The following is a 27,003-nucleotide window of genomic DNA, read 5'->3' on the forward strand; positions in this document are numbered from 1 at the left end:
ATGATGATGAGCCCATTTGACAGATGAGGAAATGGAGGTTTCCAAAGAACGACTAGTAATCTAATCTGGTTCAAGTATACTGTTCCAGCAGAAGCAGATGAGGCTGGAGAGGTGAGTGGAGCCAGTTCTTGATAGATCTGCTGACCGACGAGGGAGAGGCTTCACTGCTGGGCTGGTGCATCTGCCTTACTGGCTAAACCTGATATTTATGTCTTTTTCCTCCACGAAAGAAAGCGGGATATGCAGATAATAATATAAAATGGTACTGGCTTGTTTGGGGCAAGAAATAAGGTCTACTTCTAAGGGGACTGCTATTTCTGGAGGCTCTAGGGAAGGTTCCACCACTGCGGCTGGTTCAGAGAAAACTCAGTCTTGTTCTTCTGGCCTGCTGAATTCTCCACATCTCTGGTTCTTTGGATGGTATTTGACCAAGGCTCTGATCTCACTACACTTCTCTAGACTTCATTAGTGGCGTACACTAGTACCCCAAACCATATCTTTCATTACACTTCATCAGTGGGGTACACTAGTACCCCATCTCACTATACTTCATTAGTGGGGTACACTAGTACCCCAAACCATAATATCTTTCCTCCCTTTCCGGGCAAGTCCAAGGCTTCCATTTTGCTATGGTCAACTGATGGGGCTGCAGTACAGGAAACCCTAATCACTTCTTCCCTTGTAGGGTTTGGCCAAAATAAGTGAATCAGGCGAAAACGCTCTGTGTAGGCAGCGGCCTCCTTAGACCACAGGTGGGGAGCCTAGGGTCCTTAGGAAAATATATGGCTCAGTGACATAAACTCACATTTCTGAAATAAACAACTTCCTTGTGCAGCTCTTTGATAGGTCCTCAAGCCAGGAGCTTTGGCTCCAGACTCAGAATATGCTTTCCACAGCTGGGCGGGGTCAGATGTCTACAAAAGCAGGGCGACCACCCAATTTAATTGGTTTGCAAACTTATCTTTTTTTTTGAGATGGAGTCTTGCTCTGTCACCCAGGTTGGAGTGCAGTGAAAAAATCTCAGCTCACTGCAACCTCTGCCTCTTGGGTTCAGGTGATTCTCTTGCCTCAGCCTCCTGAGTAGCTGAGATTACAGGCACGTGCCACCACACCTGGCTAATTTTTGTATTTTTAGCAAAGACGGGGATTCACCAAGTTGGCCAGGCTGGTCTTGAGCTCCTGACCTCAAGTGATCCGCCTGCCTCGGCCTCCCAAAGTGCTGGGATTACAGATGTGCGCCACTGTGCCCAGCTGCAAACTTATCTCTTTAGTTCTAGAAGGAAAGCAGCTTTCTCATGAATCCTCAGCAGAAGGGAGTCATCTTCCATGGGTTCCAGAGGACTGGACAGCTCTGGCTGTGCAGACCACAGTAACAGAGAGCCTCAGGGGGGCTGCGGGTTTGGAGAATCCTTGCCGGAGTGCATGTGAGCACAGGGGGTTGGTGGGATTTGAGGCTTTATAGCACTTCCATCACCATTCTTCAAATTCTGTCCAACATTCAAAGCCTTGGGGTCCCCTTACCCAGGAACAAAGGCAGAAAGAGGGACACAGAAAGGAATAACCAACAATTCAGCTCAACAACCAAACAACAATCATGGTTCCTTTTAGGTATCCACCAAAAGAGCAAACGGGTAAGAGGAGTCAGAAAGAGAATGATGGAAGAAAGACCACAATGGCAGTCTGTCATACCAGCTGACTCATGCAAGCTTACACAGAGGTTGCTCTGCTGCCCTGCTGCAGGTCCAGAATCTGTGTGGCCCTCAGTTGCATCTCCGATGGGGAATCAGCAGACATTTTGCTGATGAAACCCTCAACTAGATCAATGAAATCCTTTCCAACCGCAGCCACATCATCAGTTTCCTAAGTTAGAGTGTAGCTCTAAGACATGACAAGACACTAACAAGGCCATCTAGCCTTCTCAGCCAGTCTCTGCAGTGGATATACTTTTTTCTACCTGCCAGGCTCATTACCTGATTTCTGGCCCCAAAAGCAGTGTCCCGTTCCCAGGCCTATCGATTTCTGAGCAGCATGTCCCTTCATGTTTCCAAATTGCTTGCCAGATGCAACTCCACAGGTGAAGTAACTTCCTGCCCATCTGTTAGGAGGGATCCCCAAACCTCGTGGGGGAAGGAGACCTTCTCCCTGTTGACTCCTGGTGGTTTTTAAGACTGTTGCTCTGACACTGGATTTGGTGGCTTCCTGATTCTGGAATGTGCATTCTGTACAACTCGTACTGAGCTGGAGTGGGCTGCATGTTCTCCCTGCCCCCTCTATGTGACTCTCCCATTCCAAGGGATACAGGGCTGGGTCAGGGAGTTCTCTCTTAAGAGAGTAAGAGGTGGCTCTTCTGCATAGTCCTAGGGTCTGTGCTTTGGTGCAAATGACAGTGCTCTGTGTGTGCATGTGTTTGTGTCTGCTCAACAGGGTGTTCACAAATTGAGGGACAGAGGCTTGGCCGGGCAACAAATCCATTCTCACACTAGAGCTGGCTTCCTGGTCACAGGATTGCCCACTGAGGCTGAGAGTCCATCCCTGGGCTCTTGGATTGAATTCCCAGGCTAAAGCCTCGGATAGATAAGTAACATATGAATGTGTTTTCCCCAAATAGTATCACTGAACTGTGATAAAAAGGGTGATTTTAGTCACCTTAGGTTGTGAACCTGGTTCTGCTACTTACTCCTTCTGTGATCCCAGGCAAGCCTACTTAACTTCTCTGAGTCTCAGTTTCCCCACGTGACATGGGGAGGGTGGCAGTCACTCTGTGACTGACAGATTTGGTCCTAAGTGTCCGATACATGTTTTGAACCTTCACTGGGCACTTGGAGAGCAGATTCCAAATCAGCCCAGGGCTATGAGACATATGCCGCCCCTGCTGATATGTGGACAGTGACATCCAAGACCACCTGTTTCTTGTTCTGTGTATTTCTTATCCACAGTCTCACTCCTGGCTGCTTATTATATCCATAGTCTTCTCCTTCCTGCCTCCAAAATCCCTCTGTAATCTGAAGTTAAGGAAAGGCTCAGATGTCTCTCTTTCCTGGAGTCTGACAGGGACAAGTTCCTTATTCTTAGACAAGGTTCTAAGCCAGCCCTTCTTAGATCTTGCATCTTGGACAAAGTCCAGGATAAAATACAAAACCGAGGTAGGGGGTTGCCTCAAATCCTCCCCTATCCTTTCAACTACCCACCCACACCCTCCCTTCTCTCTAGGATCCCTGCTGCCCACTCAGCATGCACACAGGGTTCGTGGGTTGAGAGTCCCCCTGCACTCATTTGTTCTACCTGGGGATTCCTGGCTATTGGGCTATTACCAGCAGGGGCCCCTAACAAGACGATTAAGGCTAATTACAAAGAACCTAATTAACTGGATGAAATGGTGCTGGAACAGTATCCAGAGGAAAACTGTTCTGACCTTCGGTTGCTGGGAAACAGGCTCTGGACTGTGGTTAATTTGGGGGCAATCTACAGTGAACCCGGGCAATTAAAAAGAGACATGGAGGGGTGACAGAAAGTTTGGACACAGTATCTTTTAGAGGGACTTTCTTTCTTAAAACTTCCATTAATAATTTTTTTCTTCTCTTTTTTTTTTTGAGACAGGGTCTCACTCTGTCACCCAGGCTGGAGAGCAGTGGTGTGATCGCCGTTCACTATAGCCTATGCCTCTCGGGTTCAGGTAACTCTCTTGCTCATCCACCCAAGTAGCTGGGATTACAAGCATGCACCACTATGCCCGGCTAATTTTTGTATTTTTAGTAGAGATGGGGTTTCACCATGTTTGCCAGGCTGGTCTCGAACTCCTGAACTTAAGTGATCTGCCCGCCCTGGCCTCCCAAAGTGCTGGGACTACAGGCATGAGCCACCATTCCTGGCCCCATTGATAATGTTTTGTAGTTACACAAGACAGACATATTCATTGTAGAAAAAGGAGGACTGTTTTTACACCAGATTTTCATTTCCACACAGGGTTTTCAATAGTGGGTGAAGGTTGAGTAATTTTTTGAGGGGTGCAAGGTGAAGAAGGCTGCTACCAAAGTTTTCTCTGTGGGTAAAAAGGGGGAAGCCTCAATCTGAATCCAGAATTTGAGCTTGTCCACTAGGCGATTTTTTTTTTTTTTTTTTAATTTAAACTAGTGCTGTGTTAGGCAAGGTAAAAGAGTATTAACTCAGTCCTACCCTTGAGGGGACCAATGTCTAGCTACAGACACAGGCTAAGGATGCCTAGGAAATGAAATCACAGCTGTGCTTCTTGCAAATGACTCTTTTGAGCATGTAATTCTGTCTCCTCATCTAACTGGAGCAGCTTCCAAGGCAGAAGAGACCAGTCCTCTCCAACGGAATGAGTATTTCCTCCAGGTCTCCTCCATCTCCACAAGTCAGGTCAGGCTTTCAGGACTCAATAGGTGTTTGGGCTATGCTCAGGGCCAATAAGTAGACTCTGCCGAACACTTGCCAAGAAGCCACGGTCAGTTCTAACACCCTCCACTCTTCACCCATCTGCAGGAATGACCAGTTCAATGAAAAAAGTCAAGCATGCTGCAATCCATCGAATCACAACCAGGCTTCCTCTCCACCCTGACTCCCCCATGCTTGGCCCTTCCCAACCCAAGTGCTAACTGGGAATCACTACACACAACTGCTAACCACACATGGGTGGGAGGGTGCTGAGAGCAACAGACGGCTGGACTGTGCATTGTGGTGTGGGTTGAGCGCCAGGAGCCACTGCAACAGCACCTTCCTCTGAGGATCCTGTGCAGGGTTCATGTGGCCTTGGCAAGCAGCCCTTAGATTTGGGCGAGTTGCCCACCACATCGGTCCTTTCCCTATAGCACATCTCTCCTGGGTCCCAGCACTGGTCACTTCTTCCTTTTCTTAATGAATGGCTTGGAATGGGTGGGAAAGGGAAGATAATGAGTAAAGTAAGGAAGTGATTTTTATAGGCCTGTGTCTTTGTCTTTCTCTCCAAACTTACAGCCTCCCTCCCTGACATGGACAGGCTCAGGCAGGCTCGGGAAACCCGAACTCCCTCTCCAGATAACTAGGAGCCTGGACAGAAAATCTGGGGCTGGGACTCAGGATGGGTGACACTGGCCACAGCCACAGAGTCAGGAGCCAAAGGAGATCCAGAAGATAGGGTCCCAGCAAGGTGGCAATTAAGCCAACAGGCAGTCACTACTGGGGAGCAACCCAACAGGGCTCAGCACAAAGGCCAAAGCAGAATGTGGCCATAGAGATGGGATTCGCTGACACCTAGGAAGCAAATGAGGGGGTTCAGCAGCGGGGGAAGGAGGTGGTGGCTGGGGCATGTGATGGGGAAGACTCTGCTGCCTCCCCTGTGGCTTAGAAGGAAACTGTTAAGGAGATTGTTTTGGGTCAGACTTTAGAGACCAGTGACCTCTGCCCTTTTTGCTCATACTTATAGAAAATTCTCTGTGTCCCAGTCTATCATCACTTCCCGGAGAAGGCAAGTGACTGGCAAACATAGATGAGTACACTTCTCTTGGAGACGTCAACCCTTCTCAACTTAGCTCTACCTCTTTTGCCTCCAAGGATTGAAATAATTGCAGAAAACAGCAGAGTCCTTCCTGGTCTTGCCGGCTGGGGAAGGGGGCAAGGGACAGGCAAGGAATTAGCTAGAATCCCCTAACCTCAAGAGATCAACTAATTGTCGCAGAGTTTAGGGCCTTCTTGTTTCAAAGTTTTTGGTAACATTTTAGTGTTTTTATTTTGTTTTGACTGGGGTGTGTGGTGCTCCTAGTACACAGCTTTCTGACCTTTTTAATGTCACGATACACATAAAATACTTGTTTGGTACACTTGGAAGAACCAGAGGAGAACTGTATCCCAGATGAAGCTGCTCACAGCTGGAGCTAACCAGCCCAGAGGCTCCGGTGACCCCAGCCACTCTGAGGGCTGAGGGCAGCAGCATCTCACAGCACATGGTTGGGAAACTTCTTTTAGCCAATCCACTGGCCCACCATCATGCAAAGAAGCTTGAGACAGGCTCCAGGAGGCTGGACAGCCTCTCAGGGTTCAATGGGCAGCAGATGATGCTGGAAATTAAGAGAGAGGACTGAACTGTTTCCATGGCAGATTAGGGAGAACTCCTAAATCTTTCTACCCACACTTGGGACAGACACCAAGCAGGAAATGATGGAGACAATATTAAGAAGCTGGCTCCTTTAGGCCACCAGAGAAGCGATGAATTTCTAATTCCATGCATCTACTCTGTACTGGCCTAGTTCCAGGAGTGACCTCCAGGCAGACATCTTGGGCTTACCGTCCTCGGAAGAAGGGCTTTGAGGTTTACCTTGTGATGACAGGCAGGAAGGCTCATTCATGAAAGAGGAGGAGCATAGTAGGTGAGGCAAATATTGGTGGAGAAAGCAAGCTAGTATTTGTACAGAAGCCCTCCCTGGGCTGCCCGGACCAAAGACTGGAAAAGGTATAGCTAGGTCCCCAAGCCCACATATTTGGCACCTGCCTAGGCAGGGTCTGCCCAGAGCACCAAAGAAACCCTCATTAAAAATCAAGAGGCACTGAAAATTCAGCCCCCTCCAAAATAAAGAACCAGTGTAGGTTCGTGGAGACCCTCAGAAGGAACAGTTAGTACATGGAAATGAAAATGTTGACCTCAGTGTCACTGGTCACTTCTTAGGCTCTCCAACCTATTTCCTTCACTCTTCACAATTCTCAGTCCATTTAAATCTTGAAGGTGTCTTCTACTTCCCTCTTTTTGTGGTACTGTCATTAATTCACGTACAAAACCCGGTGTGTATGAAGTCTTTCCTGTCAATGTGATCCATTATGTAATAACTGCCTCCTCCTCAGAGCCTCTGAGCTGTACAACATAGGACTCTGTCCATGTCTGTCATAGTCACTGATGCATCTCAGTGTTTAGCAAGTCCCTTGTACACAGTAAGTGTTCCAAAAATAATTATTGGATAAATGAGCAATAAATGCTATTAGGATGTACCAGGCATTGGGCTACATATACCATCTCTAATCTCACAAAAACACTATAAGGGATGGAATACAAGTCTCATTTTACAGGTGAGAAAACCAAGGCTGCAGAAGACCACGGTACTTGGCCAAGGGGTACCGTAGAATCTGAACCCATGGCTACTGATTCCAAAACCAGGGGGCTGCTGATTGTACCTTCTGTGGCTCTCTCTGGTCTCATGCACTAGTCTCCTTGCCACATGTGCAGGCACTGTCCACTATCACCCAGGTCTTGGCACACCCACAAGGGGCAGGAGCTTATGCCAACAGACAAAATGCCAACAGTGCCAAAGCAACAGACACAGCTCTGCCTTAGGAGGCCTTGAGATCACAAGTGGTGATTAGGACAGAACCGGTGTTATCCATGACCAGAAAGTGACACAACCACACATGCAAGCAACCCACTGTCAGGAGGCAACAGGGCACAGGGCTCCTGGCAACCTACCGGCATAGTGGTAATTTGCTAAAGGATGACATTTTAACCTGACCGGCTTCCGCAGCAGCAGCATTTCCAGAGCAACCTGCAGACCCAGGGGAGAGAAAAGTCAAGAGTCAGTAATAGGTCTGTGTGTCTTACAGAGACCATCCACTCAAAGGGGAAATGGAGTTAGCACTGTGGAGGCCAGGGGTGGGGGCACTGGAAGGAAACCCAGAGGGAGACTACCCTAACTAGGGTTTCATGTCTGTTCAGCACCCAGTAAGACTCTCATTCTAACACCCTCCCCATCCATGCCTGAAGCCAGTTGTTCATGTCACAGGAAAACAGAAAGACCTGACTCCTGCTTGGTAAAATCCCACCAGCCCCAGAGATGAGTGGGGCCTCCTCTGACTGGAGGCTGAGTCTTTGGGCAAGAGTTCCCAGGAAATGAGTGGGTGATCTGTAACTGTTTTACAGAAAAATCATGTTTCATTCCAGCTGAACATAAACAGCTACATCAGTAACAACTGTACTACACACACACCATCCGTCCAGAGAGCCTAGTTAGATAAACTGTTTCAAATCAGCCTTCTTCAGCCTCAGTAGCTTTTTAAAAGATGCCACAGGCAGAGTTGAACAGCAGATAGTTTCCGAGCAGAGCAGGGCCTAGAATCTTGCTACTCCAAGTGTGGTCCATAGAACAGGAGTACCTCCCTCACCTGGGAGCTAGTCAGAAAGGCAGAACTGGGCCCTACTCCCAAGCCTCTGAATCAGAATCTGTATTTTTAACAAGATTCCCCAGGTGACGCATACGCACATTAAAAGTTTGAGAAGTGCTGCTCTGCCACACTGATCTCAAAGGGTTAAGGACAGTTCTCCAGCATTCTAGGAAATACTTGAAGGGTATCATAGTATTGGGACATTTACTTTCACATTTTCATAAAATCAAAATGCAGGAAGCTAGATCTACTACCATGTATTTATATAAAGGGGAAACAGAGGTTAGTGATTGAGTGATCTGGTCAGAAGTCCAGGTTGAGGCTGGGTGCGTTGGTCCATGCCTGTAATCCCAGCACTTTGGGAGGCCAAGGTGGGAGGATCACCTGAGGTCAGGAGTTCGAGACCAGCCTGGCCAACATGATGAAACCCCATCTCTACTGAAAATACAAAAACTAGCCAGGCATGGTGGCACGCACCAGTAATCCCAGCTACTAGCAAGACTGAGGAAGAATCTCTTGAACCTGGGAGGCAGACGTTGTGGTGAGTTGAAATCGTGCCACTGCACTCCAGCCTGGGTGTTAGAGCGAGACTCCATCTTTAAAAAAAGGCCGGGCGCAGTGGCTCACACCTGTAATCCCAGCACTCTGGGAGGCCGAGGTGGGTGGATCACCTGAGGTCAGGAGTTCGAGACCAGCCTCAACATGAGAAACCCCGTCTCTACTAAAAGTACAAAATTAGCTGGGCGTGGTGGTGCATGCCTGTAATCCCAGCTACTTGGGAGGCTAAGGCAGGAGAATTGCTTGAACCTGGGAGGCGGAGGTTGCGGTGAGCCGAGATCGTGCCATTGCACCCCAGCCTGGGCAACAAGAGTGAAACTCTGTCTCAAAAAAAAAAGGAAGTCCAGATTGAGCAGGTCAACTGTTAGCTCTGATTTTGGGAAGACAGCACTAAGGCCTGGCTTTGGGAACATCTGCAGAACTGTGTTAAAAGTGGAAGAATGGAACCAGTTGGTGAACAGTAAACACTTCATTTTGGTTAGATGAGAAAAGAGTTCTATAAACATCAAACTTTGGCTGATTTCCATAGTAGGGAAGAAGAATCAGCAGAGTACGATAGGCTATTTTAGACCAACTTCTGCTTCAGTAAAGCCTTCTACCTCCACCACTGGAGAGACTCAGTTTTCTGAAGTGAAATACAAGACGAGGAAAAGAAATTCTAATGTCCTAGGACAGATATACCCACAGTTCTAACTTTAGGAACAGATGTGGAAACAGAAGTCCAGTTGGAGATTTTTTTCTATAGGCTTTAACATCCTGACCTACTCACTGAGAGAAGGAATAGGGAGGCATGCTGATTGGTCATCACACGCTGATTGGCCATTACAAATTGGTTGTATGGTACCTGAGACAATATTGAAACTTGAGAAAATACTCTTCAGGAATTTGTAAAGCCTCTTTTTCATGGTTCCTTACCATTACATCACCTTTGGCCTCAAACAGAGAGTGCAAAGCAAATTCAGAATTGGTTCCTCCACCTGGCAATGCACTGGAACAGCACAAATGCAGAAGATTCTCCACTGTTGGGAATAAAGAGAAGCCAGTGCATCAGAGAGAGCTAAGTGTAATGGAAAACACACCAATCCCAGAGCCAGTGATGCCAGTGAGAGAATCAAACCTCTCCCACCCAGCTCTTCCCATATGCCAATACCTCTTTGCTGGAGGTCATGGTTTTCTAGTTCTGGCCAGGGCTTCCATACCAGTGTGGCCTTGTGTGTGTCCTGGGCCAGGGCAGAGATATCTTGGAGTTCAGGGATTTCTGCTTGGAATCTCAAGCCAATGTTGATGCGTCTTTAAATGACAAGAAGAAAAACAACAATGTGGTCTTCAAGTTGATGGCTCAGGCCAAGGGCAACTGTCAGGAACTTGAAAAAGAAAGAAACTAGTTCTTTCTACAAGAATGTAGGGGCATTTCCTCAGAGTGTGACCCTAAGATTCCACACATGGCTTTTACGCTGGGATAAGGAACAGCTTTAAGATTAGGGAGAAATATTTTAGGAGCAAGGGGGCAGTTGGCCTGGGGCTTTTACGGCTCCCTGTAACTGGGAGAAGGAGGGTGATTAATTCCAAGAGAACAGTTTCCCAGAGCATGGCCAATGGTGCCATTTAACCACAGAAAAAAGGGGACAAATACAAAGCATTCATTTCATTTTTTGTCTCTTTCAGATCACTTTCACAGACATTATCCCATCCGAACCTCACCGGGATCTGTGACGTAAGCAAGCTGTAATAATTACTCCCATTTGATGAGTCAAGTAAAGCCTAGAAAGGTTAACTGGATCAAGATCAAATTACAAAATGGTGTTGGAACTCAGGTGTTCTGATTCCTGACTCAGTCTACTCATCACTCTACCACCTGGCCTCTTTTCTGTGCCTATCCATGAAGATAATCACCTTTGCCTCTCCTAATACCATCCACTGCCTATGCAAAATTAAAGTACTTAACAAGCCCATTTGGAGGACGGGCCAATAATTGGGCCAAGGATTGGGGAGGGGGAAGTGAGGACATTCAGAAGGTGCCTCTTAAAGAATGAGGGAGATGCCTGTATCACGGGGGATGAAAAAGCACTGCCTATGGAGCCAGACATAGGGATGCTAGGCTCTCTGAATACAGGGCTTCATGCTTTGACCATGTATCTAGTCTTTGGCAAAGGCCTTAAAATACTGGCAACCACTGTGTAGGGAAACAACAGTACTCAAGAAATAACCACAATCCTACAATTTCTACAACTGCTCTCTCAGTGTAATCCTCTGACTACAAAAGTATTAACTACACTTCTCAAGAAGCTGAAGCTTCTGTTCTAAAGAGTGATTGACTTTTCCTTACGGTTCAACATCTACAGTCTGCTCTCCAGGCCCTGGGGTGACCGTCACGTTGCTGCCATCGATGCTGTCTAAAACACAAAAATCAGAGGTCAAGAGGGAAGGAACATTGAAAAAGACTAAAGCAAATGAGCAGTTACCTAACCAGCCATAACAGAGCTCCTCTCCTACCCAACTCCTGCCAGAGTTACCCTGACAGTTTCCAGGGAGCTGGGTGGAGTATGGTGCTAAATAACTTAGGGTTACCCATTGCTCACACAGGGTGAGGAGAATCCAGCTGTCCCACAATGGGTACCCAAGCAGTACGATTTCTATGCAATTATTCTTTCTTCAGAAAGACAGCCTAGCCTCTCTATGCTTGATTTTCATAAAGCATGCTAAAACGTCAAGGCCTGATCTTGCATGTAATACCTAATCTTATTTGTACATCTACTGAGTACATTTTCTTTCTTTCTTTTTTTTTTTTGAGATGTCTCGCTTCTTTGCCCAGGCGGGAGTGCCGTGGCGCTATATCGGCTCACTGCAGCCTCCGCTTCCCAGGTTCAAGAGATTCTCCTGCCTTAGCCTCCTGAGGAGCTGGAACTAGAGGTGCCTGCCACCACATCCCGTTTTTCTTTTTTTTTGAGAGGGAGTTTTGCTCTCGTCCCCCAGGCTAGAGCGCAGTAGCTTGATCTCGGCTCACTGCAACCTCTGCCTCCCAGGTTTAAGCGATTCTCCTGCCTCAGCTTCCCAAGTAGCTGGGATTACAGGCGCGCGCCACCATTCCCGGCTAATTTTTGTATTTTTAGTAGAGACGGGGTTTCACCATGTTGGCTAGGCTGGTGTCCAACTCCTGGCCTAAAGTGATCCACGCGCTTTGGCCTCCGAAAGCACTGGAATCACAGGCGTGAATCACCGCGCCCGGCCTCATTTTTTCTCTCTTGCACGATCATTGCTGGCAGTCTTATAAAGTGGGTGAACATTTCAACTGTTTCCTTATCCCAGAGACTGTAGTGATCAGTTTATGCATCTGTCTCCCAATTAGACTGAGATTCCCTTGAGGATAAAGGCTATGCATTCCAAGTCTTTCTTAACACCCAGCAGTGTGTGCTACATACAGTCAATACTCCGCAAAAGTCTGTGGGATAAATGGGAAAGCTAAAGAAAACGAGGTCTCCCAGGACTCTACCCAGCACCCAGAGCCCAGGAGGACGCTAAAGGGGTGACTCACTGGAGCGACACAGGAGCACCCGTGGCGTGGGCGTCAGGGGCGTCAGGGGCAGCTGCGGGTGGGCGCCAGGGCCGTGGCCGGAGATGACATTGCTGAAGAGCCCCGAGCCCTGGCGCACCGGGCTCAGCATGGGTGGGGGCGTGTAAGGGGGCAGCTCGTGGGTGGGGTCCAAGAGCAGGTGATCCCCGAGGACGCGCGGGGAGCGCAGCTGGCTCTGGTACAGGGTGGCGCCCGAGTAGGAGGCGGCGGGGTTCGGGTTGTAGGAGGGCGGCGGCGGGATGAAGAGTGGTTCCGGCCGGTGCCGGAACTTTTTCTTCTCCTGCACGGTCTTGAGGGGCTCCTCGGCTTTGGGCACGCTGGGCTGATGCTTCCTGGGGATTTCCTAAAACGGGAACAACGATCTGATTCGAATACTTCAGCTTCCCCTGCAGGTCATTTCCCCAGGTTCAGGGAAGAGGGCCTTCTACTGTCTAAGCAGAGAGCCTTTCTGCTTGACCACACCCCCCCCACGCCCCCACACTGACCACATCCATTTCGGGGAAAGCGAGTTCTGGTTGCTAGACTTGGGAGAAAACTAAGGTTTTGGAAGAAATCCCCAATTTCTGAAAGAGCTGGGGGTGGTAGGAATAGTGGGTGGGCAAGAAATAATAAATTCAAATTCTTTATTGCTTATCACTACATTCCCATCTGTTTGAGTGGAATCCAGCTGAGTGGGCTCTTTAATTACCCCACTGCTCCCCAGGGATGGACATCAGGAACAGATACCACATGTTCCGAGAAGGGGACTGAATAATTTCTTCAGGGAAGCTGGGACCGAGACCTGTGAGGCAGGAAGTAGGGGTTCAAGCCTAGCCAAGGTTCCCAAGGCCAGCGACCCACACCGGGCTCTCCTGGGTCACTTTCAGCGCGGGGGAGCGCCCTTGATGACCCACCTCTAAGGGCCCTTCCATGTGCTCACCTAAAAACGGATCTGGTTAACCTCCCCCGTCACCACCCTCACTATTGCTCCCAGAACTCGTAGCTTATTTGTAGCAAACTCTTCTCTGAGGTTGGCTTCCTGTCAGGAGAGTTAGTTTATTTTAATGGCAGCGGAACCAAGCATAGTCTGGAAGGAGGATCTGCCACATGGATACATATATACTAATAAGTAAACATAGGCACGTAAACAGATGAGCAGGGCATGCCAAAGCCAAACAGAAACAGACTCGGGTTGTGTGGTAGCATCAGCCCAGAAAAGTCGAGAGCTGGGTGTGGCTGCAGAGGCGGTGTGGTTGGGAGGGGCCACGGGGATACCTGAGGGAAGGTTCTGGGCAGTCTGGGGTGCCCTCTCAGGCCCTGCAGGCCAGAGGCCAGTCACAGCTGCAGGTCCTAGAGACTCCTGAGCCCAGGGTGGCGCCTGGGTAGGAAGCAGCAGGGGGTGATGGGAAGGGCTGACCATGGTCATGTGACCTGCCCCATGGGCTCCTCTGCTCTGGACTCCTCTCCCTCCAGAGCTTCAGGCTCTGCCCCCTTAACGTTTCTCCCTCAGCTTCTCTGCCTTCCATGGTGCCATCCTGGCCTCTAGGAGGGGAGTCTAGGGAGGCAGAGAGTGGGGAAAGGAGGAGCGGGCAGACGGTCCTAGGCTCCCGGCTCCACAGTGAGGTTCCTAACCCCCGTCCCCACCCCGGCTCACCCCCAGGGGGCCCTCCTTAGGCCAGCGCGCTCAACTGCCTCCTCTCTCCACCAGAGGGCTCCTCAGCGCCTGAGGCTGAGGCGAGAGAGGGGCTGGGGAGAATGGGGGAAGGAGACTTGTGCCCCCGACAAGGGGAGCAGCCCTGAAGATACACCCTGTTCCCAGGTAGCAGATAAAGTCATCCAAGAACATGCAGACCTCATACCATCTCAACACGGCACTGTAATCCAGACCTGATAACAGGGCCAGAGGTCCCTTTTGGGCTCCTTCTCCTCCAGCTTCTTGTCCTGTTACTCCAGCTCTAAACCTGGATTTTCCTCCAGGCAAGGCTCTGAGCCACTGGGCCAGAGAAGCCACCCAGGATGTCAAGTCTGGTTGTCAATTGAGAGGAAGCACTTACAGTGTTCCATCCCACCAAGCTATTTGGACACTTTGGGAGTGAGGCCAACCACTGAAAACTTTAAAAAGCTGCCCACAGAGAAGGCTGAGAACCACTGATGAGTCCAACCCCACCAAGGTCAGGGGAGTAAACTGAGGCTCTGAGTGGGGGCAGGTCTCAGCTGTCTTCATCCCAGCTGGCTAGGAGCCAAGCTGAGATGGGCACTCGGGGCTCCTTCCTGGATGTTTTAATTGCTTTACATCAAGTGCCAGGGCCTTGTTTACATGTATTCAGTCTCACCTACATGCTTCCACTTCAGCCTATCGCCCCCACCAACGAGGTCTCTCTCACCCTTCCATTAAGCCAAGTTCATCCCTTCCTTCAAAACCCTGCTCAGAACTCTAATGATGATCTCCTGAGCAAACTCCCTTGCCCCTCCTCAGTCCCTAATGACTTTGGCTACCCTGGTGTATTCTCATCCAGTCACACCTGAGGCATCCATTTCTTGTCTGCCCCTGTCTTTCTCTTACCATCTTGAATGGGTGGGTGGGTGGCGTGTGTGCCTGAGACTCTGACCCCCATGTGACTATGAACCCTTAATTCAGAGTTCCCCAAGGAGACACTGTTTCTCCCACCAAATCAGGAACTTCCCTGGGCAAAGAGGGAGCTTGGATGTGTCATTTCATCTCTGCCTGTTGCTGACCCCCAAGCCCTGACAGCTTATGAGAATCTTCCCCTCAGTTCTCCATCAGTTTCTTTTCTTTTGAGGACTTGATGTTACATAGATAACCATAAAGGCTTTTTTCTGGACTCTTCTAGTTCTTTTCATTATCCTCTCTCCCTCTATCCTGGCCCAGCCTACCCTTATGCCTCCTGGATTCTCAGCAGCTGCCTATTCCTAAGCACAAATATGACCCAACACGCCACTTTGTGGGGAGGGGGTAGGTTTGATATTCCCAACCACACAGGTCACAACTTCCCTAGGGGCTGAGAGAGAGACAGAGAGAGAGACAGACAGAGAGACAAACCCTTCCCAGAGCCAAGTTAAGCTGTTTGAGTGAAGCACTTAGAATTGGAGAAAGGAGAACAGTGAGTGAGAAAAACAAATCTCTTTGCTTTCCTGAGATTAGGCTCTCAGTGGAACTACTTTGGGAACTTTAATGAATTAGGTTTTCCAGGGTATTTAAGCAGACAAAATATTAAGCATCTGGTAAGGCTGATTGTCAGCATGGATGCCAGGGCTATTGCCTGGAAGCCTGCTGCGACAGTGTTTACCTCTTTGGTTGTGGATTTGGGAGATCTGGAGATCCTGGGGAAGGGGCCAGGGCCTGGGGCAACAGCTGCTTACTTTCTGGGATAGAGTACTTCCATATTTCAATAATGGCTATGATTGTCCCAGTGATTCCCAGCTGAATGATCATCTCTGTTTAAACCTGGGAGCACTTTCGGGTCTCTCAGAATCTAACCCAGGCCATTAGTCTGGCATTTAATGGGCAGCAGGCAGTGTGAACAAGGATGGGGTTCCCAATGTGGCCATGGGGGTTCAGCCCTGAGAGACCAAGCCATGTCTGAGCTCAGGTCAGTGACTCTGGAAGGGCTGCCCCACCTCCAAGAAAGCAAAGGGAAGTCCCCACCCAGGCAGGTGGGGCAGAGCAGCAACTCACAGCAGGCGTGCGGGGGGCAGCCCCTTGGGGTGAGTGTGGGGGAGAGAGGGTCATCCTCACGAGCACAGGCATCTCGTCGTCCGACATCGAGCTGGCTGGCTTGTCTCTGGCGGAGGGGGCGGCAACGGTGCTGTTGGTGAACCCCTGAGAGCTGGGCTTGGGTGGGAGAAGCTTGACAGGGACAGACACGGGCATGACCATAGGCGTGAGGCTTTCTGCCTCGGGAGGGAGCTGTGGCGGCGGCGGAGGCGGAGGCGGAGGCGGAGGCGGCAGTGGCGGCTGGGGCTGAGGCGGCAGGACCTTCTCTCCTTCCTCCTACACAGACAATAAAGGCTTTGATCCTGGGCTGAGAGTAGCTCTCACAAGGGGGATGCACTTTGCTTTTCCTGAAAGGCTCCAGGACATCAGGTATGGGTGATAGAGAACCACTGCAGGGTGATTTCCTTCCTGCAATCCTGAGTCCCTTGGCTGGAGTGATGTCAGCTGATGGTAGAGGAGGCCATGGACTCCATTTTCTATAGTGAAAAAATCTTGACCATGCATTACTTGTATATTAAACTATTTTTTAAAAATTGTGTCAGCTTTTAAAGAAAAGGACACAGACTTGTAATCAGTCCAAAAAAAGGTATGATCTTGTGTAGGAGTTTTTAATTCTATGGGCCTTGGTTTACTCATTTGTCAAAATGGAAATAGGCATTCCATCCTATATTTTATTCAGGTCAGGAAAGCACACTGGAGATACAAAACATGTACTTTTAACAAGTAAAGACAAAAGCTTTTTTAAAAAACATAATCTGGCATGGCCAGGAGATGGAGTGATCTGGGTAATCAAAAATTCTGGTCAACAGAGATTTAATCTCATAGATTTAAATTAAGAGTAACAATATTAAAATAATTCTGAGAAAACTTTTTGATTTTAATCTAACTCTAAAATTTGTGGATAGTTTACTATCTGGATATCCTACCTGGATAATCCAGAGGGTATTTAAGGATCTTTGGATGTTGAGCCAAACAACACTGCATCAGTAAACAGAAAATTCTGGCTGAGAGCCTGATGATTATATTAGCTTTCTCTTGCCATTGACCACTAATCGGGAAGGCCCCAGTGGGCCTGGTCTTGGGTGTGTCAAGCAGCAGAAGTTTAAAAATAATATTGCATTTACATGTTTTCCTTTGCTGTCTTCTCCAGGAGGCAGAGAGAGGCTGGGATGCCCTAAAAGGCTTTCTAGAGCCTCTGTTTTTGACCCTTGCTCATCATAAAGCTGGGGAAGTGGGGCTGCTTGACCTGGCTGGCTCCCAGCGTCAAAGCCTAAGCATTCCTGTCAAGGGAGGACTGTGCCTCGCCAGGTCCCGCATGGGGCTCACATCACTCTCTGTCTGATGGCAGCAAAGCAAAGCAAGCAGCACACGGCCTAGAAAGGACCGGGAACTGGCTCCTGCTAACCTGTTTGAGGTTGGGGGAGGCCCTCATTCCCCCGTGGGACCGCATGTGGCCATTCAGGGCAGGCAGGTTCTTGAACTCCTTCAGGCAGATGGAGCATGTCAGCTTGTTCTTGGCATCAGACTGCTCCCCAAACACTCCTTTGGGTTGGCCACTGCTCAAGGGTAGAGCCAAATGGAGAGGACACATACATTGAGGAAGGGGAAACAGTGACTTGCCACAAGACCTCATACCCACCACAAACCCATCTCATTCATCCAGTGATCCCATTGTCCATGGCACTGCTTGTATCAGCCCAATGGCCTTTAGAGAACAAAGTCCAATTTACAGATGAAAAGCTGAGGCTCAGAATGGGAAAAGGCCTTCTCAAACTCATGCAAGAATTGAACAAAACGTCCTTCTTCACGTCAGGACTTCAGGCAATGGATCTTGACTTGGGAACAATAGCTTATTACCCTTTAAGGGTCGGCCTGAGCCCAGCTCTTCCAAAAGCCTCCCCACTTAGAGACACTTGTGCAAGTTCCTGGGGCAGCCTCTGTATTGCACACTTCAGCAGTTTATCAGGTTTGGCTAAATCTTTATTGACCATGCCCATGAGATGAGGAAGCCAGTCTGTACTGTTCACTGCTGTATTCTCAAAGCCTAGCTCTATGCTTGGCACACAGCAGACACTCAATAACTACTGAATGAATGCACAGTGGACAGAACATGGGCTTTGCAGTCAATCCCAGCACTGTTACTTGATGTGTAACCTTAAGCTCTTTGAGCCTCAGTTTTCTCATTTGTAAAGTAACAATCATACTAGCTAACAATTATTGAGTGCTTACTGAGTATAGGCACATCATCATCATACCCACTCTCATGCATTACTTTACTACACACAATGCCTAGTGCTTAGCACATAGTATGCACTCAAACACAGCAGCTGCTATTATTATTTCTACACACTTCTTTAAGGAATGACATGGAATTTAGAAATGAATCATAAGAGACACCCCAGAAAATCCTCCCAGTCTCCCAAAATACCAACAAGTCTCCACTCATCCTACCTTGACTCAGGGGACCCTGGCTGGGCTCTCCCATCAGGTAGGTGCATCTAATTTTGAGCCAAACAGGATACCGAAAAAAAGAAGAGAAAAAAACGTGTTCTGAAGGGAGAAGTCCTCGAGCAGTGGGAACACCAGGTACTCTTCCAGGACTCTTTCTGCCATCTGCCTTGTGCTGACCCCATTCATGTCCACTCACGCCCTCGCTCTTCTGCATTTGACTTCTGTCCCTGAATTGCTCCTTGACTTGGGACCACCGCTCCCACTCCTGGAGCTGCTGCCAGCCACAACAAGCCCACCAGGATGCAACCTCCCACTGTGTTCTTTCCTGTTCTCCCAGGGCACCCGCTCTGTGCACAGATAGGCTCCATTCCCATAAAGGACACAGAAGAGAGTTGGAAGACACAGCATTATGCCAGGAGACCTCCTGATGGAATTTCTTTTTTTTTTTTTTGAGACAGGGTCTTGCTCTGTCACCCAGGCTATAGTGTAGTAGCATGATCATGGCTTACTGCAGCCTCCACCACCTGGGCTTAAGCAATCCTCCTGCCTCAGCCTCCCAAGTAGCTGGGACTACAGGTGTGTGCCACAACACCCAGCTAAATTTTTGATTTTTTGTAGAGGCAAGGTCTTGCTCTGTTGCTTAGGCTGGTCTTGAACTCCTGGGCTCAAGCGATCCTCCTGTCTTGGCCTTCCAAAGTGCTTGGATAATAGGTGTGAGCCACCATACCCGGCCCTGGAATTCTTCTTAAAAAGCCTTAGCCAGATCATCTAAATCATCTCATTCCTACATTTACAAAGGCTCTCAGTTACTACTGTTTCTGAGCCCCAGACAAAGCAAACTCAAGGGGAAGTTCATCTCTGGCCTTCAACCTCCATCAGAACCTTCTCTCTACCCAACCAGTTCCCATTTGGGGTCGCCTTCTCCTCAGACACGGCTGTCATCTGACTGCAGCACTTGGAATAAGCGAAGGCATGAAAAGTGCCCAGCACATAGTAGGTTGTTTTCTGGTCAAATACTTTTGGGAACTAATCAAGGGTTAATCATGGTGCATAGGCTGAACTGGCTTGCAGACATGTTTGTTTGGCTAGACTGTTTTTTAAAAATCCTTAATGAGAATGCTATGGGATGGGGCATCTGCTCTCTAGTCCCCAGTCACCACCACTCCCTAATATCTCATACCAGACAGTTTTGCTTATTTACTTTCCCAGCCTGGATCATGTGGGCAGCTAAGGTTTTCATCTCCGCAATCACACATGGTGTGTGGGAGACTTATAATGCATTACCATATTAAAGGCCACAAAAAGTCCTGCAGTACAGCAACCTGTTTCACTTTGGGAGGCTATAGCAGGAGGATCATCTGAGGCCAGGAGTTCAAGAGCAGCCTGGGCAACATAGGGAGACCTGTCTCTACAAAACGAAACCAAACCAAAGAAAGTACCCAGGCATGGTGGCATGCACCTGTAGTCCTAGCTATGTGGGAGGGTGAAGTGGGAGGATCATTTGAGCCCAGGAGTTCAAGGCTGCAGTGAGCTACGATTGCATCACTGCACTCCAGCCTGGGTGACAGAGGAAGACCCTGTCTCTAAAAATGGGCCGGGCACAGTGGCTCACACCTGTAATCCCAGCACTTTGGGAGGGTGAGGCAGGCGCATCACGAGGTCAGGAGTTCGAGACCAGCCTGACCAACATGGTGAAACCCTGTCTCTACTAAAAATACAAAAACTTACCAGGTGTGGTGGTGTGCACCTGGAATTCCAGCTACTTGGGAGGCTGAGGCAGGAGAATCGCTTGAACCCAGGAGACGGAAGTTGCAGTGAGCCAAGATTGTGCCATTGCACTCCAACCTGGGTGATGGGGCGAGACTCCGTCTCAAAAAAAAAAAAACAACAAAAAAAACCCCTAGTTTATCCAGAGAACCCACTGTTTCCCCAGCAATATCCATTAAACACTGTGGAACGACTGTTCTGAGCAATATACTTTGAGAAATGCTGTCATAATGTGGTCTCCCTCCCAAAGGGGGACCAATGTCACAGAGCATATCCTGAGCACACAGATCCAAGGGAACTGAGACACCACCACTGTGTGGTCCCCTGGCACCCCACTCAAGGTCTTGACCATTACGTGAATCATTTAGGGCACGATATGGTACTCTGGCCATCTCTTTAGTAGATTATAAGCTCCATGGCCAAAGGACTTAACAGATTGATTTTGTATTCCAAGTGCTTGGCACAGACAGTGTGCGACACATGTAGGTTAATGTTTGGGGAATGAATAAAGAACAAAAGCGTTGAGGAGGCTTGGAGAGAGGATTGAGCACTGCAGACTCAGCTCTGGCTGACCCTGTAGCACACTGGGTATAGAAAGAAACTTCCAGTGGGAGAATACCTGGGGCCACATGGCACTAGGAGACAGCTGCTGATGCTGAGGCCCCATGTTGTTGAGGTGGATCCCACTGGGGGACAGGAGGGGGCGATGGGGGAGGGCGCTGCTGACCCGGGTCAGATCCGAGCTCGCTAGGTCTCCCATTCCTGCGTCAGGAGGCCCCAGGTCCCCATGGGAGCTCAGCATGGCCTGGGCCTGTCTGTCGCTAGAGTAGGTCTTCAGCTGACTGTCCTCACGCTGCTGGTGCTGGGGCAGGTGGCTCTGCTGGTAGAGGGGGTGGCTGTAGGGCTGCTGGGGCTCCTGGTAGTAGTACTGGGACATGGAGCCCAGGGGAATCAGCTGGACAGTGTGTGCCTGCTCTGGGGTATACTGGTGAGGGTCCCTGTGATAAGAAGGGGGCTGCAGGTGCATCTGTTGCTGCTGCTGCTCTTGCAAGTGCTGCATCATGGGTTGGGGCTGATAATACTGAGGTATCTGCATTGAACCCTGCCGCTGCTGCAGCTGTAGCTGCTGCTGCGGCGGCGGCGGCGGCGGTGGCGGCGGTTGTGGTTGTGATGGGCGAATTTGTTGCGGCTGCGTCTGTATTTCTTGCATGGAGATACGCTGTTGCCCAGCTTGCTGCTGTTGCTGCGGTGGGTAATACTGGTGCTGCTGCATCTGTTGCATGTGCTGTGACAGCATCTGTGGGGCCTGCAGTGTCTGTCCTCCCTGCACTGGCACCTGAGCCAGTGGCTGCTGGTAGTCATAATACAGGTGCCCTTGGGTAGGGTGCTGCCCGACCTGAAGGGCTGGTTTGGACAGCCCACCAGTGAAACCAGGGTGAGGCTGCTGGGACACCTGCTGGTAGCGGGAAGGGATAGCCGGTGCTGGGGGCTCCATGGACTTCTGAGACAGCAGCTGGCGGAGGGCACTGTCAGGGGCTCCATCCATCACTGCTGACTGAGTGTGCAGCACCTGGGCCATATTGTTGACCTGAATTCGCAGGTTTTGGTTGGCAAACACCTGGGTGAAAGAGTCCAGCTTGTGTAAGACACCGCTGGTAAGCTTCTGGGTCCGGATCTCGCTGGCCTGGGAGTAGGTATATTGGTAGCCATCAGTGGGCTCAGCCTGGGCCGGTGCCCCCCACATCATGTTTGAGTTGGCCAGGTTTCCACGTAGCTGGACATGGTTTCCAGGCCCTGCATGACTTCCCCACCCTCCCTGCCTCGAGGTATCCATTTGGCCAAGGTTTTTGGAGCCAACAGGCAAGCCCAGACCATCCCGCGTTTCTTGAGGGAAGTGGGGGGAGATGGGCGAGGCCTGAGGGGCATCCATTCCGCCCCCTGTTACTGCATTCCCATAGTTGTGGTTCAGCCCGCTGTGGACGCCAAGTGGTGGCTGTTGGTAGAAAAGGTTCTCACTACCGTGGGCCATATGGTTGGTCTTGTACAGTTGCTGGTCACCCATGCTGTCTGCCTTGGTTGTGAACGTCCAGCCACAAAACCATAAAAAAGGTAAATAAAACAAACCCAAAAGGACTGAAACCCTGAGAAGCTGAGAGAAAGTGTCGGCACTACTCCACGGCTGACATGTCTGTGAACGTGGCTGGAGCCAGGTGTTCCTGTTGGCCTGTACCACTCATGTGCAGGGCGGGGGGTTTCACATCCTCTCCCTGGCTGAGGTACGGACCACACAGCCTGTGGTGAGGAGACGGCGCTCACACCTGCAAGGCAAGAGGCAAAAGACAGGAAAGGATTTATTTGGATGTTTTCTGATGAGCAATTGATATCTACCATGACCAGTGATAAAAATAAATATATAATCCCAGCTACCTGGGAGGCTGAGACATGAGGTTCGTTTGAGACCAGCCTGGGCAACACAGGGAGATCCCGTCTCAAAAATGTTTTTAAATTAGCTGGGTGTGGTGGCACGCGCTTGTAGTCCCAGCTGCTCAGGAGGCTGAAGAAAGAGGATCACTTGGGACCAGAAGTTTAAGGCTGCACTGAGTTACGACTGCACCACTGCACTGTAGCTTAGATGACAGAGTGAAACGCTATCTCTAAAATATATACATACATATATATATGTATATATGTATTCATATATATATATATGAAACAGGAGACTCAATTAGAAATAGCCAGTGTCATGCACTGCACTCCACACCCTTTTCACCGAGTCCGCAGATCTTAATTCTCACATGAGATGCAAACTCTTACTTTTGAGCCATTGTTCAATGGCTCAGTAGTTCATTGATTTGTTAATTCATTGTTTTGTTCATTGATTAATTCATCCATTCTTCTGAGACCCTGCTATTGAAAGCCCAACACTATTCTAGGACCTGTGGGAAATATAAAGAGGTTTAAGATATGCATTAATCAAGTTATCTGTTCAACACATATTTATTAGACACCTATTAACTGTTAAGGCACAATGCTGAGAAATGACTAAGACATAGGCCTGCTCTCAAGCATGTAGTTAGAAAAGGTGATGAGTTGCATGAATAATTACAAAGGGGGAAAAGATACATGTAATGAAAAGGTAAAAATAAGAGAAGCAGGGTGTGATGGCATGCACCTGTACCCCCACCTATCAGGAGACTGAGGTGAAGATTGCTTGAGCTAAGGAGTTCAAGACTAGCCTGGGCAACATAGTAAGCAAGACCTCATCTCTTTTTTTTTTTTTTTTGAGATGGAGTCTCACTCTGTTGCCCAGGCTGGAGGGCAATGGTGTGATCTTGGCTCACTGCAACCTCCGCCTCCGGAGTTCAAGTGATTCTCCTGCCTCAGCCTCCCGAGTTGATGGGACTATAGGTGCCTGCCACCACACCCAACTAATTTTTGTATTTTTAGTAGAGACGGGATTTCACCATGTTGGCCAGGACGGTCTCGATCTCCTGACCTCGTGATCCGCCTGTCTCTACCAAAAATACAAAAATTATCTGGGCGTGGTGGCAGGCACTTGTAATCCCAGCTACTTGGGAGGCTGAGGCAGGAGATTCGCTTGAACCCGGGAGGCAGAGGTTGCAGTGAGCCGAGATTGTGCCACTGCACTCTAGCCTCGGTGACAAGAGCAAACTCCATCTCAAAAAAAAAAAAAAAAAGGTTCAGGGGGGAGGGGGGAGGGATTGCATTGGGAGTTATACCTGATGTAAATGACGAGTTGATGGGTGCTGACGAGTTGATGGGTGCAGCACACCAACATGGCACAAGTATACATATGTAACAAACCTGCACGTTATGCACATGTACCCTAGAACTTAAAGTATAATTAAAAAAAAAAAAAGGTTCAATTCCTAGACCCTCAACTTCTACAGAAATTCTTTCTATAACTCATGGGTGGCAGAGGTACAAGCTGTCCTTTTAGGCCTTCTCTTTCCTAATCACCCTCCTTTACAAAAAGAAGGGCAAACTTCTCATGTACTGCATCAGGAAGAATGAAAAATGGAAACATAATAAATGCTGATCCTTGTCTCATGCTAGCAATAACCAATATTCTTCCATGGATAATGAAATTGAAAATACAGCTCAGCACCAGCAATGTTTTATTTCTAGACCTGGGTGGGAACTGCATGGTCATTCTCACTCTGCTGTAATTCAAGCTATACACTATGACCTGGTCATATACATAAAGGTGTATATGCTGTATGTCAATTTAAAAAAGTTTATTTTGAAAAGTCACCCCCCCAAAAAAGTTACCCAGTACCACCATTTCATTTACAGATGCATTTTCAACATAATTTAACTATTTATGTTTACTATTTATCCAAATTAGTAACACATTTAATGTTGTTTTGATTAACTGTATACTATTAATAATTGTGATAACTCAAACCAGAAGAACATTTTAATACTTAGATCTTTTGATTTTAGGAAATTAAAAGAGTTTCAACTTTCTATAAAATTGTTACAGAAAAATATGGTAGGGAAACAAGTGAAAAAGTTCCAAGCATAAAAATATATTACACATATCACATTAGGATAAAATTCCACAGAGCAAGTGAAATGAAAATACAATTTCCAGAAGAAAAAGGAACACTGACTATTAAAGAGGGTGTTCATGCATTTTTAAAATGGATGATGGGAGGTATTAAATTGCTATGGTGTTTAGATTCCACTGGATAAATTTAAAACAGTGATGTAATAGTTTTGCTTAAAAATATCAATGTTTACAACATACTGGAAATTGTATCTTCAGCAAATGTATGATTAAAAATGTGGGTGTAAACTTAAAACTGTATGAAGGGGCAAAGAGTTTTAAAAGTTTCTTTTAGAGAGGATTTTAAACAGAAAAGTTTGAAGACCACTGCAGTCGTCCCCCTCTACCTGTGAGTGAGCTGAGTTGGTCTGTCCCTTTCTGAATTACGAGAGAAAGAGACAGAAAACTTCAGATGAAGGGTTGCATTTGGTGGAGGGAAGGATGGAGGAATGCCAGCCGTGGGTGGAAGGAGAGGCTGGCCAAAGGTGGCTGCAACAGTGAAAGGATGCTGGGCATGAGGATGCTGAGCTTCAGAGGCAAGGAGACTAATGAACCTCGCTGCTCAAACGTTGTTCCAGGTCACCTGGGAGCTGTTTAGAAATGCAGAATCTCAGGCTCCAGTTGAGATCTATTGAGTCAGAATCCGTATTTTATTGAGATAATCCCCACCCCCAAGTGAGTCATGTGCACATTAAAACTGGAGAAGCACTGAATTAGCAGACTCTCGCTGCATCCAGGTGAGGCATAACTAAGACCAGAACTCAGAAGACAGTGAGCAGGGAGCGAGGAATAAGAGAAACATTCCCTGTCTTGCCAGTGGGAAGCCACTCTCTTTCCTTGAAATACTCTGGCCCTATGGGGCTTAGGACCCAGTCTGAGACACCCACTCCTTTCCTCATACATATTCTCTCCTTTGACAGCCGCATCCACCACCCATCCTTTCTGATCCCTTATTGATTTTAAGCAATATCATGACTGCTCCCAGCTCAGATGGTCTGAGATCCTGATCAGCTGCCTACTCTACGTCACCACGTCCACATTCAAAGGCAGTTCAACATCATCTCTCCCAAACTGGATGCTGTTTTCAAGGAGCTCTTTCCTTGAACCTGCCATGCTCTCTTCCACTGCAGGGCCTTTGTACATGATGCCCCCTCACCATTTGGAGAGCTCTTCCCCTCTTCCCTAACACAGTATCCTTCAGATCTCAGCTCAAATTACACATTCTCAGAAAGTTGATTCTGACCCCAATCCCCAAGTCTACATCAGATTCCTTTCTTATATGTTCACATAAAACCATATTTCTTTCCTTTAGACTACTCTCCTCCGCTTGTAATTGTACTTCCACCAGTGCAATTATTTCATTAATGGATCTTTCTCTATTAGAGCAGGAACCAGGTCTATTTTTACCTAGGAGTCTCTTCCTCAAACCTGCCATAATGCCCAGCACATTGCAGGACTCCAATAAAGATTTGCTGAAGGAAGGGCAGCATTTATTGAATGAATAGATCAACAAATGAGAAAAAATTAGAAAACAATGATCAAATATCCCAGTGAGCTGAGACAGGCAGAAAAAGATACTCAGTATAGATCAAGAAGTTCTTAAGTTCTCATGAAGAATAGTCAGCACCTTGGTCCTGATAGGCAAATAGGGCTTACAGAGGTGGAGAGGACCAGGAAGGGTATTCTGGACAGGGAACAGCATGAACAAAGGCATGGAGTCAGGTTCAGGAGTTCACACTGGGACATCATGTCCTTGTCCAGAACTCACCAATGATCAGGCTAAATTTATAAGAAAGGGATAAGTTGTAGTGGGCCTTAAAGTGCCATCCGACAGTATTATCCTTTGGGCATTAGGCCTGGCTATTTCAGAATGCTCTACCAGGCTTAAACCCCTCCACTCAACCTTCCTTAAAAGGCTTACACAAAGTCACCACACCCAGAAAGAATTACTTGTTGAAACTCACCCGACTTTGAGCACTATTGATTTCATGTCTCTCTCCTATGGCCCTGTGGGTAGAATGGAAGCTAGATAATTGAACTTCTGTTGACATGTTTGCTTTGTTAAGTCTTCCCAAACTGCTAGGGAAAGGAATGACTTTCCATTCTCAGTTGCAGGAGGTTATTTTTTATTTGTTGACATTTCCAGAACTGGAATGTAGTTTGTTTACAAGCACAGAACCCTAGATGGAACCCTAGGTGGGTTCCCAAAGTGTGGTTCTTGGGCTAGCAGCC

At 48.3% G+C, this 27,003-nt stretch overlaps 1 protein-coding gene across 17 annotated transcripts in view; it reads right to left on the reverse strand.

Annotated features, from left to right (window-relative positions):
• Positions 1-27,003, reverse strand: part of TRERF1 (transcriptional regulating factor 1) — a 229,242-nt gene that overhangs the window by 21,156 nt on the left and 181,083 nt on the right. For 15 of the 17 annotated variants that reach the window (XM_033217168.1, XM_033217171.1, XM_033217177.1 and 12 more), the window contains 9 exons: positions 20,818-22,516; positions 18,432-18,478; positions 17,386-17,536; positions 16,002-16,256; positions 12,227-12,608; positions 11,021-11,087; positions 9,845-9,984; positions 9,610-9,713; positions 7,445-7,520 (listed from right to left, as the gene is read on the reverse strand). In XM_033217168.1, coding sequence (XP_033073059.1) covers positions 7,445-7,520; positions 9,610-9,713; positions 9,845-9,984; positions 11,021-11,087; positions 12,227-12,608; positions 16,002-16,256; positions 17,386-17,536; positions 18,432-18,478; positions 20,818-22,260 — 2,665 coding nt within the window. In that variant the 5' untranslated portion in view covers positions 22,261-22,516. The remainder of the gene's footprint in view (positions 1-7,444; positions 7,521-9,609; positions 9,714-9,844; positions 9,985-11,020; positions 11,088-12,226; positions 12,609-16,001; positions 16,257-17,385; positions 17,537-18,431; positions 18,479-20,817; positions 22,517-27,003) is intronic. The other 2 variants (XM_033217179.1, XM_033217178.1) reach the window with 1 other exon arrangement.

Source organism: Trachypithecus francoisi, unplaced genomic scaffold (genome assembly GCF_009764315.1).
Source record: "Trachypithecus francoisi isolate TF-2019V2 unplaced genomic scaffold, Tfra_2.0 Lachesis_group10, whole genome shotgun sequence".
Taxonomy (NCBI): domain Eukaryota; kingdom Metazoa; phylum Chordata; class Mammalia; order Primates; family Cercopithecidae; genus Trachypithecus; species Trachypithecus francoisi.